Consider the following 20,493-nt stretch of genomic DNA (forward strand, 5'->3'; position numbering starts at 1 on the left):
AAATGTTAAGGTACCAAACAGTTGAAGTTTATGTCTGGTTCGACCTTTCAAGTACACATGAAAAGATAAAGACAATAGAGAAGTGTTAAATGATGCACACAACTTTCACAGTTAATGAAAGTGGCGCATGAGAAGAGGGTACTTTCATAGGAAATGACAACATGCATGATGCATTGTCTTCTCCTATTCTACAGTTTTTTTTTTTTTTTTTTTGGAATAAATACAATCCTTTTCATTTTCATGCACTAACCAGTGTTTTTTCATATTCCTATTATTATCGCTATTAGGAAAATGTTAAAGAATGCTCTACAATTTTATAGAAGTGTTAAAATTATTGTTTGCAATGATAAAATAACTGTATTAAAAATGAAAATTATATATCACAAGATTATATATTTATTATCAATCAATAGTATAGTATATATATAAAGTAAGGTTTTTTATGCCACGTGTCGCTTCCACATTTATTCTCAATATTTTTATATTTTTTTCTATATTTTATTTGACATAAAAATCTCAACAAACTTTTGATCTTATCCACTAAATATTTTATTTAATTTTATATTTAATTCCTAATATTTTGTGTAGCCAAAATGTAACACCCATACCAGACGTATCTAGAAAGTCTAGCATGTGCATTAATATTAGTACTGGATACATTAAAATTTACAACATAAACTTCATACGAATGAATAATTGTACAACAAATTGCGTTCGTACATAAGTCACATAAATAGCTCATCCATACATTTATAATTACATCCTCAAAAGCTAAAGCATCCTGCAGCGACACGAACGCACACTTGTTGAAATATCCATCCGACTTCAAGCTTGCATAGCATCCTGCTTATCTGAAACAAATAAGGATTGGGATGAGACATAAGGTCTCAGTGAGTTCCCCTAAATCCTAGGCTATAGGCAACCTCAAGGGGAAACCTACGGTCACCACGTGTCTACTTTACAACCTGACGGTTGATTATACGTGTGTGGGGACTTGCATACTAGACGGTTGTGCATACTAGGGCCGTCATAGTCTCATCTTAACTTGTTATAGGCTTACTATAATCATGTGTGTCATGGCGATCAAGGGATCCTAGGACCGCTAACTCATGATACGGTAAACGCATCAAGATTTAACATAACATATTCATGACACAATCCTAAACCGGACGATTAGGGGAACCTAAGATCGTCATCGGCATAACATTCTTTACTTTCTCTATTTCCTGACTTGAACTTGTCTGATAGCATCTTTGCGCATAAACATAATCATACATAATTTCATTATTGCATAAAAATAACATAGTCAGGGTCATACTTGGTTAGCGTTGAACAAACATTAATTATCTTGATTCATTTTACGGATAGTCCCGGGTGGAGTAACCCCGAGATCAATCCCATACATGACCGATGTACGTACATCGGACTCCCTCGGTGTCGTGCGGGTCCCTTGCGGCTTAAACTGTTCCCCTTAGGTCGAGAACCTCCCGTATCCCCCTGGCGTGGATAACAAGAGACACGAGCACCTACGTCTTGCTTACTCGGTGACATGCGGGTCCCTTACGGCTTGAATCGTTCTCATCATGAGAACCCCTTGTATCCCCCTGATGTGGATAGCAAGAGACATGCCACCTACACTTATTCATATACATACTTAATCATGGTGGAGAGAAATAACCTATCAATCCACAACTTACATACTTGCTAAGTCATTCTAGTTCATGTGCGAAGAGATTATCCTTCGCGTCTTAGTTACATATGCATTCATATTTCTATACTTGGCACACTTAGGGATTCTTGCTAACATGCTAGTTCTCGAAAACTATGTCGAGGCTCTAGTTCTCCCTTGCTTAAGGAATAACTTGCTACTCAAATCTATATCATAACATAACATTTCATGTGCAATTCGTCATTGAAATTCTTGATGTTGTTCATGCATTTCTTTACCAATATCCTTAGGTGTAGTGTGCAAAGATAACTTGACTTTGAGGGGTGTTTAAAGTTATAAGAGACTGCAGGGAAAAGCTTGGTCGAAACCACTGCATTTCATGAATTTTCTTGTAAAAAGTGCTGTGCTGCCAAATCTCGCTTGAGCGAGATTTATCATGCTTGAGCGAGATTCCCAAGCGAGATTTCTCGCTTGAGCGAGATTCCAAGCGAGATTTTTAATTCGGTTCTGCCTTAATCTCGCTTGAGCGAGATTCATCTCGCTTAAGCGAGGTTCTTCAGTACCAGACCTGCAGAATTCGTAATTTTGACCTCTAAATCTCAAAATTAAGTTTCCAATGCACACAAACCACTTAGAATACATAGAAAACAGCTTAGAACAAATACATAACAACAAACAACATAATTTCAATGATTAATGGCAAAAGGGGTACTAAAACCCTAACTTACATTCTAATACAAATCATGTTTATTCACAAGATTAAACAAACCCAAAGGTAGGTAATCTATCTATGGAACTCACCTAATCAATGATTTCATAGCAGCTCCAAGTTCCTTGCTCAAGCAACCAAAACTCTAGTTTTTGATCCATATGTTTCCTTTGTTCAACCCACCTCAATCTTGATGTTTTCTTGCAATCTAAGACTTCATGATCCTTGCTTGATCATCTTTGATCCAACCCATAGCTTCTTCATCAAAACCCTAACCTTGAATCTTTTCTAAAGAGAAGGAAGGATTGGAAATAAGCTCAAACCAAGTCACCAATCTCTTGTGGAAAGATAGAGACACTAAAATTGTTCTTGAATCTATGAAGAAGAAGATTTGATGCATGATGTGGTGTGAAGAGGGAAAGGATCGATGGAAGAAGAGAGAAGGAGAAGGAAGCTCTTGCCAACCTTAAGAGAGAGAAAGGAAAAGAGGAAAATGAGATATTTTTGGTGTCTTAACCCAATAAATATCCTTTCCCATGCAATTACCATATTGCCCTTGGCTTAAACGTGTTTAAAACGACTCTGATACTTTTCCCGTAAAAAGCTGACATGTCATAAAATATTTTCCATTAACTTATTTTCCGAGATATTGGTCCTCTAGCACGATCGACTGGTAATATTCCAACACCGACAGGCGGGATATTACATTCTACCCCCCTTAAAGAAATTTCGTCCTCGAAATTTAGGGATCAACTACCGATCATCATGACAAAATCTTGGCATCTTTGATCTAAACCATACATATCCTAATCATCCATTCTCAAGAAGTTCATCGTATAAATTCCTCAAACATGCATTTCATCTTGTTTCTTGATTCACATACATAAGCATATAGCTTTCTTGATCTTAATATAACTCAACATTTAGAGTTAACTTGTTACATCATGATTTAGAACATTCCTTGCTACATATAGACTTATCGTTTGGGACTCATATCTTACCCACTTAACATAAACCATTCATAAAGGTATCTTATTATAAACATGTACACTCAGGATTTGCCCTTTAACTGGAATCCTACCGGAAACCAGGTTTGCCCTGCAGTGCTTACTTGCAACATTAAATATCTTTTCATGCCTACATAATCTTTCTTACCGCGCGTTTTGACTTATGCCTCTTACATACATTACTCATATAGACGATTCCACAAATCACTTATCTCCTTTCAAAGCCTTAGGAAATTTCCCGACTTCATGCGATTTCTCTGCACCTGAATTAGTGGGTACTCACATAACTTGACATGGAAATGTGAAATCAACTATGCCGATTCATCTTAACAATTTAATCACCAACGTTGTGGTTCACATGCTTTTGAAACTTTCTAGAACATCTACTTGCACATACATCAAACATTCTTAACACATTTCCGTGTATCCTGTAGGATATTGGCTTCATACGAACATTGTCGTTTCCATAACATGTACATACTTTCAAGTGCCACCTCTTATTAAATGATAACGATATGTGTCTAGCATTTTTCTTGAAGAAATTTTCTTAAACTTTGGTATTAGGGTTCTTGGAACGAATATATACTTGACTAAAATATTTTATCAATTCCAAAACTGAATTTGCAATAGCACCACAGAACCACCGGACGAGTTTCTATATTTTAAAAAAGATTTAACAACTCGCCCCAAACTTGTCCATGACAAGTTGGTCCTGAAGTTTGTACGTCTTAAGTGAGTTTACTTACGACGTATCTTATCAGTTTCAAAAACGTATAATTCTATGAGTTTAAATAAAAACATCGTTCCCAAGTTCCGTAATACCAATCTTAGCTTTAAAAGTTATAAAATCATGGTTTGGCTTGTCTTAACAAGTATCGTTTCCACTTAACAAGTATTGCATACAAGAGTATGAATCTCATTACATAAAGCTTAAGAGTTGCATCTCCTTTCTTGATAACATACTTAACTTCAAAGGTAAATTCTTCCCTTGTTTAACCGATATACATAATTACATATCCATAGGAAATCCTTGGACCTCTTAACATTAACTTGTTCCTCTTCCTCGGAACATTAAACTTGATTCTCCACATCATCTTATCCGGTTATCGCTTGAGCATTAATACCTTTTCCGGAAACCGGTCATCATTCTTGATGCTTTAATTCTTTACTTGAGTCACAAAAGGTACCTTCTAAACCTTACGTGCTTCCCATTATCATCTTTCATGCATCCTGACCAATTCATATATAGCAATTCTTGTCCTTTTTCATCTTGCTTAGGTGACAACACATATTTAAAACTTTTACCTTAGCCAACACTGACTGAATACTTATCGCATCGAGAACTTCTTGTTTGTCTTAGGATGCATTCTTGTTACACTTATGTTACCAACCGAATATTCTTCTCAAAGATTCTTTCATACTAAAATCCCATGTTTCGTGTTTAACGATTAGCTTCCATGGCGCTACTCTGATTCCCACCGGTTGGCTTAAACCATTACCCTAATCCGTTAGAGCAATTGAGACTTCAATTCATGCTTATCACTTGATTACTTACTTCTTGAGATCTTCCATGTTGTACCCAACATCACAACCTTACACTTGTCTTGTAAATTCAAAACTCATGATAACTTATCTTATACTCATAATACTTGACTTGGGGGTAAACCTTACATTCTTGCTGATTGCATTTACCTACTGAGGTATACATATCATACTTGAACTTGTTTTCGAATAAACTCAAATTCCTTTAAACTTTATAGTTCAACTTCATAATGAGCCTTAGCAAATCAATTAAGCAAAACATAGGTTCAAGAGATACGTCATAATTCCACATAATCCGTGAACCTTGTGATTCCTCATAACTTTGCACCGCTTTAACTTCTTACTTCATACCTCTTGCATGAACATCCGTGACTTTCCTTCTAGATACCAGAACTTCTATACTCTTGATCTTGGCTCGTTCTTGATTCTTAACACATTAACTTCCAAAGCTACCTTAAACCGTATCGATTTCGTTGATGGTTTCCCATGTCTTTTTCCTTGAAAATCTTAGGATATGATATGCATTCGTAACTTGATGTCATAAAAGATTTTTGTCACATAAAATAGTATTGTGAAGACATCTCCCCAATAGTCATTGCAAACCATGGAAACAAACTAGTAGATTTCACAAAACAGGAAGTTTCGTCCCAGGCTTGCTATTGGTGAGCTTCTCCAACTCTATTATTCAAAAAACATTTATTGCATAAAATTCTTATTCTCAAGTATACAATGCACATCATTCATTCATATCATCGTAAAATATTCTATAACATATGCATGGCAACATCAACCTTTTTCGATACAATTCTTGGCACACCGGAAATCAATGCCTTACGCCTAATAACATAAAACTTTCTCTTGAATCCTTAACTTTACCCACTACGAATAACTTACCTCGTTACATTGCCACTTACACAACTTTTCGAGCATACATGTCCTTAACTTCATTCTCATATTGCTACCATCTTACCCGACATTGTCGGAACGTTCCTTCTTATCATGTCTTACATTCCCGGAGGATTCACACTTGTACCTGATCAGTTCACCGGCCACCTTTCGGCACGATCCAACTTCCTACTTACACTCATTCCGAGTTGTTACTTCTGAGTTCACACTTTCCAGTGCATCTTCATCACATACTTCGTTCCTCCTGGGTCCTATTCAGCTCTCAGGCATCCATTCTAATCGTTGAATGCTAAATTGAGTTGATCAGGCTCAACTAACAACTACAACTAGAACATTTACCCGGAACCCAATGGCCCCACTACCTTAGTTGTAACATTAATGACCCAAGGCACGGTCTGAATCGACCTGCTCTGATACCAATTGTAACACCCATACCAGACGTATCTAGAAAGTCTAGCATGTGCATTAATATTAGTACTGGATACATTAAAATTTACAACATAAACTTCATACGAATGAATAATTGTACAACAAATTGCGTTCGTACATAAGTCACATAAATAGCTCATCCATACATTTATAATTACATCCTCAAAAGCTAAAGCATCCTGCAGCGACACGAACGCACACTTGTTGAAATATCCATCCGACTTCAAGCTTGCATAGCATCCTGCTTATCTGAAACAAATAAGGATTGGGATGAGACATAAGGTCTCAGTGAGTTCCCCTAAATCCTAGGCTATAGGCAACCTCAAGGGGAAACCTACGGTCACCACGTGTCTACTTTACAACCTGACGGTTGATTATACGTGTGTGGGGACTTGCATACTAGACGGTTGTGCATACTAGGGCCGTCATAGTCTCATCTTAACTTGTTATAGGCTTACTATAATCATGTGTGTCATGGCGATCAAGGGATCCTAGGACCGCTAACTCATGATACGGTAAACGCATCAAGATTTAACATAACATATTCATGACACAATCCTAAACCGGACGATTAGGGGAACCTAAGATCGTCATCGGCATAACATTCTTTACTTTCTCTATTTCCTGACTTGAACTTGTCTGATAGCATCTTGTGCTATTGCGCATAAACATAATCATACATAATTTCATTATTGCATAAAAATAACATAGTCAGGGTCATACTTGGTTAGCGTTGAACAAACATTAATTATCTTGATTCATTTTACGGATAGTCCCGGGTGGAGTAACCCCGAGATCAATCCCATACATGACCGATGTACGTACATCGGACTCCCTCGGTGTCGTGCGGGTCCCTTGCGGCTTAAACCGTTCCCCTTAGGTCGAGAACCTCCCGTATCCCCCTGGCGTGGATAACAAGAGACACGAGCACCTACGTCTTGCTTACTCGGTGACATGCGGGTCCCTTACGGCTTGAATCGTTCTCATCATGAGAACCCCTTGTATCCCCCTGATGTGGATAGCAAGAGACATGCCACCTACACTTATTCATATACATACTTAATCATGGTGGAGAGAAATAACCTATCAATCCACAACTTACATACTTGCTAAGTCATTCTAGTTCATGTGCGAAGAGATTATCCTTCGCGTCTTAGTTACATATGCATTCATATTTCTATACTTGGCACACTTAGGGATTCTTGCTAACATGCTAGTTCTCGAAAACTATGTCGAGGCTCTAGTTCTCCCTTGCTTAAGGAATAACTTGCTACTCAAATCTATATCATAACATAACATTTCATGTGCAATTCGTCATTGAAATTCTTGATGTTGTTCATGCATTTCTTTACCAATATCCTTAGGTGTAGTGTGCAAAGATAACTTGACTTTGAGGGGTGTTTAAAGTTATAAGAGACTGCAGGGAAAAGCTTGGTCGAAACCACTGCATTTCATGAATTTTCTTGTAAAAAGTGCTGTGCTGCCAAATCTCGCTTGAGCGAGATTTATCATGCTTGAGCGAGATTCCCAAGCGAGATTTCTCGCTTGAGCGAGATTCCAAGCGAGATTTTTAATTCGGTTCTGCCTTAATCTCGCTTGAGCGAGATTCATCTCGCTTAAGCGAGGTTCTTCAGTACCAGACCTGCAGAATTCGTAATTTTGACCTCTAAATCTCAAAATTAAGTTTCCAATGCACACAAACCACTTAGAATACATAGAAAACAGCTTAGAACAAATACATAACAACAAACAACATAATTTCAATGATTAATGGCAAAAGGGGTACTAAAACCCTAACTTACATTCTAATACAAATCATGTTTATTCACAAGATTAAACAAACCCAAAGGTAGGTAATCTATCTATGGAACTCACCTAATCAATGATTTCATAGCAGCTCCAAGTTCCTTGCTCAAGCAACCAAAACTCTAGTTTTTGATCCATATGTTTCCTTTGTTCAACCCACCTCAATCTTGATGTTTTCTTGCAATCTAAGACTTCATGATCCTTGCTTGATCATCTTTGATCCAACCCATAGCTTCTTCATCAAAACCCTAACCTTGAATCTTTTCTAAAGAGAAGGAAGGATTGGAAATAAGCTCAAACCAAGTCACCAATCTCTTGTGGAAAGATAGAGACACTAAAATTGTTCTTGAATCTATGAAGAAGAAGATTTGATGCATGATGTGGTGTGAAGAGGGAAAGGATCGATGGAAGAAGAGAGAAGGAGAAGGAAGCTCTTGCCAACCTTAAGAGAGAGAAAGGAAAAGAGGAAAATGAGATATTTTTGGTGTCTTAACCCAATAAATATCCTTTCCCATGGAATTACCATATTGCCCTTGGCTTAAACGTGTTTAAAACGACTCTGATACTTTTCCCGTAAAAAGCTGACATGTCATAAAATATTTTCCATTAACTTATTTTCCGAGATATTGGTCCTCTAGCACGATCGACTGGTAATATTCCGACACCGACAGGCGGGATATTACACAAAATATCTCAACAAACTATATATAATACTTTTAATACTATCCATTAAATCTTCCTTTATTTTTTTATTTCTTTTTTTAGGAAAAGAAGTTTCGATTAGTTTTTTTTCATTGAGGAAAAAAGGCTTCGATTTGTTTTTTTGTTAACTCTTCCTTTATTTTATTTTTTCGTTTTTTTAGGAAAAGAAGTTTCAATTAGTTTTTTTTCATTGAGGAAAAAAAGGCTTCGATTTGTTTTTTTTGTTAACTATAAATAAAGGAGAATTTTAATCGCGTAAACACAAATTTTCAACAGAAACTGAAACTCAAATCTTCTTTTGATCTAAGCTTTTTCTTTCTTCAGGTTTGACAAACACCTATACTATTGTTTCTTTTACTTATGCTTAGATTTTTATATATAATATGAGAGGGAACTAACATCTACGAGTGAGTTTACAATTTTTTTTTTCTTTCAGGCCCTTGAACTATTGTTGCTGGCATCCATTACAAACATCTACGAGTTTCAGGTCCTTAACTAACACCTATACTATTGTTTATGTTTCAAGTCCTCAACACCTATACTATTTTTTTTCTTTTCGTTTCAACAGTAGCGTTTTTATTTTTAATCGATGTACCATTATTATTAATATCATTCGTCAATTTGCATCAATCACTACTACAAAAATGGGCTTATATAGCGCTTTTTTTTCGCTTTAGATAGCGCTTTTGAAGCGCTACTGTAAATGGCGCTGGTAAAGGTAATATAGCGCTTTTTTTCCTGTATAAAGCGCTAGCTAAAGCAGGGTTTATATAGCGCTTTATGTCAAAAAACGCTAGCAAAGGTTGTCCTTAGATAGCGCTTTCGAAAAAACACGCCATCTAAGATGGGTTAAAAACAGTGTTTTGGTTTTAAAAGCGCTATGTAACAATATGTTTAGATAACGCTTTATAAAGGAAAAAAAGCGCTAGGAGAAGAATTTATTTTATTTTATTTTTTGTCAATTTTTTTTACCTTTGCAAATAGTGTTTTTTATTAATTTAAAGTAAAATATATATAAAGTCAGAAATTTAAAGGGAAATATATATAATTTTGGCACATTATAATTGAGACTATTATTTATCAAATAAAACATAACCATATCATAAAAAATGTATTTATATATAACATAAAAGTCAGAAATGTATAGCCTCTAATATGGCAACATAGATATCTCTAAGAGTTACAACTAATTAGTTAACATAAAAGATTAAAATCTTCTATGGTATCATGCAGTCTTTTCGTCTATCTTCTTGGTCTTCTCAACATTTTTCTCCAAAATAAGCAGGCAAATCATCATTCATTTCCAAATTTCGTTCACTCTCCTCCACCTAAATCCTCCACCTGAATATATACCAGAAAACACCATTAAGCAATAACACTATATTATATTAAAGATAAGTTCAAAGTACTACTGATCATGTTATATTATTAAACCTGTACTCGGATCCATGATATGTTGTTAAATTTATTCTTTGGTACTCGAACTTCCCTTGAGAGCGAAATACTTTTAGAACTCTACAAAATATAAATGTAAACTTAGATTACATACAACTGACCATATATATTATACATAGTTTTCATATACATCAATATATATACACACACACTCTTACGTGTCAAACATAGTCTTCATTTTCGGGTAATTCATGTAGTCATTGAGTAATGAATCCAAATAATATATGATTACCGATATGAGATCAATGAAAAGTAACATCCAATGTCCACTACACAAATGTCCAAGTTAATTAGAAAATCTTCTATAACCGGTGGTAAAAAGTGAGGAAAAAATAATCAAAAACAAAGTTTCAAGGAAAATCTTACACATGCTTAGGTATATAAAATGGTAGAATAAATAACTTGCACTCATCTTTATATTTCATGAATTCCTTAACCATGTATGCTTTGACCTATTCTTGTTCTGCTTCCCTTGAAGAGCGAAATACTTTTAGAACTCTACAAATTATAAATGTAAATTTAGATTACACACAGCAGACCATATATATATTATATACTTTCATACATCAATATACACACACACACACACACACTTACGTATTAAACATAGTCTTCATTTTTGGATAATTCCCATGGTCATTGAGTAATGGATCCAAATCATATATGATTTTCCATAGGTGAGCCTGCCATTTTAAAGATCTTAAATTGGTTATACAACGAGGAAGGCTCTAGAAAGTTTAACTGATTGACAGGACAATAAAAAAGTAATTACATTTAAAGCACTAATGAACAATAGATATGAATTTACAGAGATCAAAACCAAGTATATTATATTTAAAACACGAACAAATAATTTAACCATACTATAATATTATTGTCTATAGAGCCAAAATGTTGGAACTAAGGGTCTTGTTTAGATTGATTTATTTTGAGCTTATGTGAGTTTATCTACTAATACAAGCCATTGTAAAGGTGTTTGGGTAAATCAATTAAAATAGCCAAAATTTGAGCTTATGCTATATTTTGATAAGTTCTAATTATTAGCTTTTACATTGGCTTTACACGGGGCTTTTAGAAATTAGGGAGCCTCTTCGAATCCCTTATGCCTCATTTTATCGACTTTTTTATACATTTATCTTTTAGTTTATTTATGAAGAGACTTATCTCTTTTTTTATACAGTTTTTTTATTCCAAACTTATCTTTTCTTTTTTTGTTTCATTCTTTTTATACGTTTGACTTTTTTTTTAAATTATATTAACATTTTATAATTGCATATTAATGATAGATCCAAACACTTCAATTTATATTAGCATTTTTTTAGTGTATACATTCAAATGTAAGTAGCTTATTGAGTATAAGCTCTCATGCTATAAGCCCTTATGTTATAAGCATTTGTGGATGCAGTTTATCCAAACGGACCCTAAATCTAATCAAAAGAAGTCTAGGCATTCTACTATCAACCTAACTCCCTAAAAGATTAACACTTTAATTGCTTATAGGAACTACTGTTTCATCAAATCAATTGTGGAATAGGTCAATAGAATGACACAAGAAAGGGACTCAATCCTCAATGACATATAAGTAGGCGATTGGGCCTACATGAAATTGAAGCCATAGAGACTGATGTCATTAGGCAAAAAGATGAATGAGAAACCCAATCCCCAATCCAAGATTGCATGGCCTATTGTCAACTCAATAAGATCATATTGATCATTGAAATAGGATTAGTAGGACTATTTCATAATGGACACAAAAGATAAAGTGTTGGTTACCTTGACGATATTCTAACTTACATGTTTTATACTCCAAAAAGCTTTATGTCTGAGGCCTCAGTTTACAAAAATTGTACTTGAGGGCAAAAGTTAGACAGAACAATATTAATAAAATAAGTATAGCAACTAAGTGAATAGTAGCAGCTTGTTAAATAGCAACAAAAGTTATGTCAATCAAAAGCCCAAATTCAGTTTCACAACACAATTTCAGTTTCCATTGATAAATTATCCTAACTACCAACACTGCAGTCTTAATATTAGTTTAAACCCTAAAACTCTAAAACATCAAATATGAAGAATTGAAGATTAATTGAGTGAAATTGAATTGACAAAAGAATGGTAAGGAAAGAATTAAGATGGTACCTTGAATGAAAAAAGACGGAAACCGGTCGACGGCACATCAGTGAGAGGTGGTGGTCGATAGGTAGGAGAGAGACCGCAGCTGCGAGAGGTGGTGGTCGTACCATAGGCTGTAGGTGATGAATGAATCGAAGGGGAGAGACATGGTGGTTCTGGAATGAATGGATGGTGAAAGTGATGACTGAGTGGAAGCAGAGAGTTATGGAATGAATCACATTCACGATCTAAGAAGGTTTTTGAGGAGGAAGTAGTTAAAAAAGAAATTTAGTTGAATTTTTCTATTTTGTTGGAGGATCAAACAAAATAGCTCCGTTAGTTTTATTTTAAAGAAAAATAGCTCTTTTAGTTAATTTTAGCGCTTTTAAAAAATAAAAAAAAAACAAACATAGAACTTAAAAAATAAAAAAAAAACAAACATAGAAAATAAAAAAAAACAAACATAGCATAGAACACCAAGGATCGAACAAGTGACCCGGAGCTTAAAAACAAACATAGCATAGAACACCAAGGATCGAACAAGTGACCCGGAGCTTAAGCAAAACAAACTTAACCGCTAGGCTGAAATAAATCAATCAATATGTAGCGCTTTTCGTCAAATATAAACGCTATCTTTAGTCAAACGTATGCTGGCGCTTTTAAAGCGCTATTTAAGGTTGAGCCATAAATAGCGCTTCCTATAATAAGCGCTACTGTAAAATAATCCAGAATTTTTTTAAAATTTATTATTTTTTAAATTAGCCTATGCTGACGTTTTGCAAATAAGGCGCTATATAGAGTTAGTATTAAAGATAGCGCTTTTTGTAAAAAGTGCTATCTAAGACCTCCGTATTTCTATATATAGCGCTTTAGTGTTTAAAGCGCTATTAACGAGGCGCTATTTTTTCCATATTTTGTAGTAGTGAATTGCAAACATACTTATGTTCAACACTAGCCTTCCCTATAGTTGCAAAATGTAAAAGATTCAAATAATATCAAAACCAATATCGAGACTGGCTAAAAACAATTATGCTCTTTTAGCATGATCAGATGTAGCTTATTTTTTCAACGCGTAACTGTCCAATCCATACTAACATAGGACTTGCAACCTGATTTCCAATAATTCGTACTAACATAGGACTTGCAAGTTCTGCACATGCAGAAGCCAAGTGCCAAACCAGCAAAGACAAGTAGTGCAATAATTATAATCAATATCATAGGTTTTGATTAGTAATATACTATTATCATCTATATTACTTTTTCAGGTCCTTTTCGTTTTAATATTATGAATCAGTAGCGTTTTGATCTTATTTATAAAAGGTCTTAAGTCGCTTAGACAACTTTTTGGAGCCAAAAATATTGTTGCACTTTTCCTTCCTAATTTTTTGTTGTTTATTTATATTTTTAGAAAATGATCGTGTATCTTATTTATCTTCTTTATAAAAGGTCTTAAGTCTCTTAGACAACTTTTTTGAGGCAAAAATGTTGTTGCACTTTTCCTTCCTAATTTTTTGTTGTTTATTTATGTTTTTAGAAAATGATCGTGTATCTTATTTATCTTATTTATAAAAGGTCTTAAGTCTCTTAGACAACTTTTTGTAGCCAAAAATGTTGCACTTTTCCTTCCTAATTTTTCGCCGTTTCTTTATCTTATTTATAAAAGGTGTTAAGTCTCTTAGACAACTTTTTGGAGGCAAAAATGTTGTTGCACTTTTCCTTCCTAATTTTTTGTTGTTTATTTATATTTTTAGAAAATGATCGTGTATCTTATTTATCTTATTTATAAAAGTTCTTAAGTCTTTCAGCAACTTTTTGGAGCCAAAAATATGGTTACACATTTCCTTCCTAATTTTTTTGTCGTTTCTCCAGTTTTTTAGAAAATGACCGCGTATCTTATATCTTATTTATAAAAGTTCTTAAGTATATTGGACAACTTTTTGGAGCCCAAAAAGTTGTTGCAAATTTCCTTCCTTATTTTTTTCGTTTCTTTAATATTTTTATAAGATGGTCGCATATCCTATTTATAAAAGTTCTTACGTCTCTTAGATAACCTTTTGGAGTCAAAAAAGTTGTTGCAAAATTCCTTCCTTAATATTTGCAGTTTTTTAATAGTTTTAGGAAATGGTTGCATATCTGATTTATAAAACTTCTTAAGTTTCTTAGACAACTCTTCGTAGCCAAAAAAGTTGTTGCAAATTTTCTTCTTACGTTTTTGTTATTTTTTTAGTTTTTAGAATATGATCGCGTATCTTATGTTATTTATAAAAGTTATTAAGTCTCCTAGATAACTTTTTGGAGCCAAAAAGGTTGTTGCAAATTTTCTTCCTAATTTTTGGATCTATTATATTATAATAGGGTCAACAATAGATTTTTAAATAATTCACACTACCAAAAAAAAAAGATTTTAAATAATTCTTATCAACAATCTCTCTGATGTGATAAGCCATAGATGCGTTGAGGGAGGAATTGAATGCTATATCGGAGAGTTAGATGGATGACTTAGAAACATATGGCTTTCCAAACACATCCAACAACTTGCACTGAGATGAATGCGTTTTGAAGATGATGTAGTCTTAATTGGAGTGTCGAGGAAGGAATTGAATGGGATGTTAGAGACTTAGAGACAAGTCGTAGAAGCATATGACTTTCGTCTGAGTAGAAGTAAGACACATTATGTAATGTAATTTCAGTAAAAGACGAAGTAGTTTTACCTTAGAGGTTAAAGTTGGAGATCATATCATACAAGTTACACAATTTAAATATATTGGGCTCATAGTACAAAATGATGTAGAAATAAAAGAAAATGTAAATCATCGTATTCAAGTTGGATGATTGAAATGAAGAAGGGCTTGGGGTGTTTTATGTGATGCAAACGTATCGTTTAAGTTGAAGTGCAAAAGTACCAGACATGTGTCAGACTAGCAACGTTTTATGCAATAGAGTGTTGGGAGTTTAAGAACCAACACAATAATAAAGTTATTGCGCGGAGATGTGGATGTTGCGTTGGATGTGTGCTAAGACTAGATGAGATAAGATTAGAAATGACAACATTGTAGAGGTAGCTGGGAGTAACTATAGCATAAATATTGTGAAAAATAGGTTTAGGTGGTTTGGACATGTAGAGGGAAAACATGTAGATTATGTAGTAAGATGAGTAGATGAAAAGTTGAAGTCCAAAAATATCAGACAGTTGTCAAACCAGCGATGTTTTATGGAACATAGTGTTAGTTTAAGAACCAACACGATAATAAAGTATTTGTGCGGAGATGGAGATGTTGTGTTGGATGTGCGGTAAAACTAGATGGGATAAGATTAGAAATGACAACATTGTAGAGATAGTTGGGGTAGCAGCTATAATATAAATATTGTGTATAATAGGTTTAGGTGGTTTCCACAAGTAGAGAGAATCAGGTAGATTTTGTAGTAAGAAGAGTAGATCAAATAGCGCATAGTCATATTACAAGATGTAATGGAAGACCTAGGAAGTCTGTAAGAGAAACTATTAAAAAAGATTTATAGATTAATGAGTTGAATCTAAATATAGATTATGATAGAACATTATAACATATTTTAGTCCATATAGAATGTTCGGTTGTTGTTGTTGTAATCTTTTGAAAGCATTAATTAATGCTCAACAACAACTATTACAACAACTATTATTTCATCTTGTCAAAAAAAAAAACAACTATTATTTCATTTCATGATCAACTACCACTTTTATTAGTCGATGAGATAATCAACTTCCCGTGCATCGCACGGGTCCAAATACTAGTTTTAATAATAATATTTCAGGACCTGAAATATTTTTATTTAATTTTATATTTAATTTCTAATATTTTATGTAGCCAAAATGTCTCAACAAACTATATATAATACTTTCAATACTAGCCATTAAATATTTCTTTTTTTTTTTAGGAAAAGAAGTTTCAATTAGTTACTATCTAATCTTTTAGCACCATATTATTCAATTAGTTTTTTTCATTGAGGAAAAAAAAGGCTTCGGTTTCTTTTTTTTTTTAACTATAAATAAAGGAGAATTTTTTAATCACGTAATCACATATTTTGAGCAGAAACTGAAACTCAAATCTTCTTTTGATCTAAGCATTTTCTTTCTCCAGGTTTGACAAACATCTATACTATTGTTTCTCTTACTTATGCTTAGATTTTTATTTTTATATATAATATAAGAGGGAACTAACACCTACGAGCGAGTTTACTAATTGTTTTTTTTTTCCAGATCCTTGAACTATTGTTGTTGGCATCCATTACAAACACCTACGAGTTTCAGGTGCTTGAACTAACACCTATATAACATGTTTTCATCTTTTTGTTATTATTATTTTTTGATTTTTGTAGACGAATTTTTAAACAGCATTTTAAAAATTTCTAATCATGTTTATGCACACTTGCAATACCTTCATTCAAATTTGAGTCCTATTTAACCAATAAATTTCATCAATTTGGTTTCTAATTTTCTTTTTCAGAAATTATGGCTGTCAAATTTGACCTCATTGATAGCATAACAATCAATAATAAGTACAGAGTATGGAGATTCAAGATTAGGATCATTAGAATGTGGAGAATGCCAAACTTTAAAGATAGAGACCAGGTTGATTTAATCGATATGGTTTTCATGGATGAAAAAGTATGCATCAGTTCTTTTTCCTTATTAACTTTTATAAACTAACATGATTTTACATTATTTAAAGTTATTTTTTATATTATCATTAATCTTTACCGGTTTTTATTTGTTTTGTTTTATTATTCACAATTTTTGTTGACTTTTGTTCTTTCTAATATTCTAGGGGAGCAAGATTCAATGTACTGTGTGGAGTGACAAAGTTGCAAAATATCAATCTATGTTGGTTGAGGGAATGTGTTACGAGATAACAAATATCTCAGTTTCTAAGAACAACTATAAATTTAAACCAACTTGCCATGACTATAGACTATTTTTTAAGGATATGACCACCGTCGAGCTGGTTGATGACTCAATTGTTCCTTTTTATACATTCAAGTTCACATCATATGATGAAATTTTTAAGGCTAGGAATGAAGATTCACACCTAATTGGTATTTTTTTAATGATTTAATTCTTATATTTATTGGCTATTAATTTGTTATAGTTTTGTTTTTTTATTGCGTTGGATATTAACTTCACCTTTCACATTTTTGTAAGATATTAATGGAGTATTAGCTGCAAAGGGGGAACTCACAGAATACAAAAGTGGTGTTCAATCAACCAATTTTTTGCCTCTGGAGTTGGATGATCTTGAGTAAATATTATTTAATGTTTTTGTTCCACATTGATAAACTTTTGTGATTTATAATTTAATTTATTTGCAGAGGAGGGGAGAAACTCAGGTGCACACTTTGGGGAGAATATGCAAGTCAACTTATTGGCTTTATGTCTGAAAATCCAGATGTACCAGTTATTTTGATATTGCAATTGGCTAAGTTTAAATTATATAAAGGTATTTTTCTTAAAAAATTCTTACCTGATTCAAATTAAAGTTTAGTGTGTATATTAAAAATTGTTTGCAAATGTTTATTTTTCTTCTTCATCTTTCGACTTTTAGGCAAAATGGGAGTATCAAACACACCCTATAATAATTCAAAACTAATAATTAACGCTGATATTCCTGAAGTTCAACAATTGCAAACCAGGTATTCTTATTACAAATCAATTATATTCTATTCTAACTTTTAAGATAAAAACTAATTTATGTTTGTATTTATATGTTAGGTATAAAGAACTCAATTTAAAATCAAGTTCTCAATCATTGCCCAAGTTAATTACAGATACAAGATACTCCTTAGAAGACGACTTCTTGAAAATGTCAACTTACAAAACAATCGCAGAGTTAAACAATTGTCAAGAGGTATGTTGTTATGTACATTACCCCCATATAATTTTAAAAAACTTATTCAAAAAAACAATATATGAAACATGAAAGAGTATTTTCAGGACGGTTCCTTTGTCACATATGGTATTGTAAAAGACACATACTCTAAATCACGATGGTCGTATCGTGGATGTCCATCAAAGAATTGTTTGGCTGGGGTTAGAGAGAAAGATGGTAGATATCACTGTTGGAGATGCAAGGATGACTTTGATTCATTTGTCTTTAGGTACTTAAGACTCCCTTTCATTTCATTTTTGAAAATCGCACTTCTTGAATTTTATTTAAATTTTATTTACAATGTTACCAAGGCTTACACTCATTTTGACGTTGGTGTGATTTAAATAGGTATAACATTCAAATTAAGGTGGTTGATCACACCGATTCAGCTATTTTTGTTATATTTGACGGTGAAAGTGCAAAGTTTTTGAAGAAAAGTGTTGTTGACCTTCAAGAGTCTTATGTTGCAAGGGTAAGATATTAAATTTACACTTTAATTTTATTTATTTTTTTAAATTTCATTTATTGATTGATTGATAATGTTATTGTAAATTCATTACTAAAATTTACTCCTTGATAATTAGGGTGAAATTGATGAGTTATATCCTCGAGAAATCGACTCTTTCAAAGAACACAAATTTTTGTTCAAGGTTCGGGTAAAAAAAGATTTATTCAACAATATGGAGCAGAAAAGTTTCACAGTATCAAGATTGTGTTTTGACGATTCATTAAGAAGCAACGCTATTGGGATGTACAAATTGGAACAGGTCTGATTAAAGTTGCGATTTTTTTTAGAAGAATTAATTATATTTTTAATATCGATTATGTTTTTTGAAATTTTTTTGTTCATTAATTGTTTTTGATTGTATGATGATTTTGAACAAAAATTAGTTATGATCGTGTTTTTTTTTTTTTTTTTTTTTTTTTTTTTTTTTTTTCAGGATTCGTTGCAAACTGAATGTTCTAAATTATCTGCTAACAATGAGAACTTGGTCAATACAACGAAGGTCAGCTATCTTAAAATCGTTTTAACTTTGTCTTTTCTATCTTAAAATCGTTTTAACTTTGTCATTTTCACGAAATCATTTTTTTAATTTTTTATATATGATTATATCAGGCTATTGTATCTGATGTTGAAAGTGAGATGAATCCATCAAATCTACAAAGTCCTTTATCTTCAAACTTAGAGACCCCTTTTTCATCTCAGAGTCATGAAATTGTGTATGCTAAGTTTGTCGGTGAATTTAGTGGTGATGGAAAATTATCCACCAGCAAGCTGAGAAAGGTTATTAAAATGGAGGGTGAATAAAGATGGTGCTGAAATGTTCCAACAAGTGACCAAAAAATTCATACACGACATAGTTTTGGATCCTCTTCACTTTTAAGCATTTTTTTTTAGTCATTTATCATTATTTTATAGAATTTGCATATTTCGAATTTTGTTAGTCTTTTTACTTAAATATTGCATTGCATGCTTGGATTTTGTTAATTTTTTCTGATTAGTGAAATTTCTTTTGGATATATTGTTTTCTACTTCATATCTTTTTATCATACACTCTTATTTATCTCTGTTTTCTGTACTTTAATATCTTCCTTAATTTCTTTTCCAAATTACCATTACCATATTTCTTAAATATGTAGGTTTAAAATGAATTTAAAGTAGAGATCAATATAACTGTTTTACTGTTTTTATTTTGTGTTTATGTGGAGAATGTAATATACAAAAGATTACTCACCAATCTTTAAACAAAATTAGATTCCACCAACAAAAAAACTTTCTAAACTATGTAAGGTTCAAAATAAACGTAAAGAATTTCTACCAGAAAAAATTAAGTGAAAGAAGAGTTCTATATATTGTTTCACCACCGGTAAAAATTATGTTCAACTTGAATAGTCTATCTATTTCTTTTTATGTGACGTTTTGAAATATTAACATCAAATTAAGGAAGTGTATTTTTTGTTTTTTCCACCTTTTCTTAACAATTATTTTAATCCACTAATAAATTTTCATATTTTTAAATATATTAACATCAAATTCTTATTTTTTTAACACACATTATCTTTCTTCTATAACAAATAATTATCAACAATCTTAATATTGTACACATATTTTTCAATAATTGTAAAACAAAATAAAAATTATTTCAACTTCACATTAACCAAAAGTTACGAAAAATTTAACTTTCCTCCAACTCCTTTGATCAAAGTCAAGGCTTCAACTATCAACTATAGTATCAACCAATACTAGATTCACAC

General features: G+C 32.7%; 1 protein-coding gene and 3 long non-coding RNA genes across 4 annotated transcripts; 1 reads left to right on the plus strand and 3 right to left on the minus strand.

The window, feature by feature from the left end:
* Positions 1–614: 614 nt before the first annotated feature.
* On the minus strand, positions 615–2,786 carry LOC146922169 (uncharacterized). The gene is made up of 2 exons (XR_015012389.1): positions 2,471–2,786; positions 615–851 (listed from the first exon to the last, which is right to left on the minus strand). It is a non-coding gene; the product is annotated as an uncharacterized LOC146922169 (long non-coding RNA).
* A 3,488-nt stretch (positions 2,787–6,274) lies between these two features.
* Positions 6,275–8,453, minus strand: LOC146922170 (uncharacterized). The gene is made up of 2 exons (XR_015012388.1): positions 8,138–8,453; positions 6,275–6,511 (listed from the first exon to the last, which is right to left on the minus strand). It is a non-coding gene; the product is annotated as an uncharacterized LOC146922170 (long non-coding RNA).
* A 1,922-nt stretch (positions 8,454–10,375) lies between these two features.
* LOC146922171 (uncharacterized) lies at positions 10,376–12,592 on the minus strand. The gene is made up of 3 exons (XR_015010829.1): positions 12,362–12,592; positions 10,823–10,908; positions 10,376–10,723 (listed from the first exon to the last, which is right to left on the minus strand). It is a non-coding gene; the product is annotated as an uncharacterized LOC146922171 (long non-coding RNA).
* A 4,231-nt stretch (positions 12,593–16,823) lies between these two features.
* On the plus strand, positions 16,824–19,169 carry LOC146922172 (replication protein A 70 kDa DNA-binding subunit C-like). Its single transcript, XM_085711479.1, has 9 exons — positions 16,824–16,979; positions 17,140–17,407; positions 17,514–17,610; positions 17,681–17,808; positions 17,914–17,992; positions 18,081–18,216; positions 18,303–18,466; positions 18,586–18,709; positions 18,822–19,169. The coding sequence occupies exons 1-9, from the start codon at positions 16,824–16,826 to the stop codon at positions 19,008–19,010; spliced, it is 1,341 nt and encodes a 446-aa protein (XP_085567605.1). The 3' UTR covers positions 19,011–19,169.
* The last annotated feature ends 1,324 nt before the right edge of the window (positions 19,170–20,493 follow it).

Source organism: Medicago sativa, chromosome 5 (assembly GCF_051527215.1).
Source record: "Medicago sativa cultivar Bolivia chromosome 5, Bolivia_mono, whole genome shotgun sequence".
In the NCBI taxonomy this organism is placed as follows: domain Eukaryota; kingdom Viridiplantae; phylum Streptophyta; class Magnoliopsida; order Fabales; family Fabaceae; genus Medicago; species Medicago sativa.

Bases quoted from the DNA above. Each gene is read 5' to 3' on its own strand.
- LOC146922172 (XM_085711479.1), top strand. From the start codon at position 16,824: ATGGCTGTCAAATTTGACCTCATTGATAGCATAACAATCAATAATAAG. The intron at 18,217-18,302 runs GTATGTTGTTAT...GAGTATTTTCAG, and splicing joins AGTTAAACAATTGTCAAGAG to GACGGTTCCTTTGTCACATA. The intron at 18,710-18,821 runs GTAAGATATTAA...CTTGATAATTAG, and splicing joins AAGAGTCTTATGTTGCAAGG to GGTGAAATTGATGAGTTATA.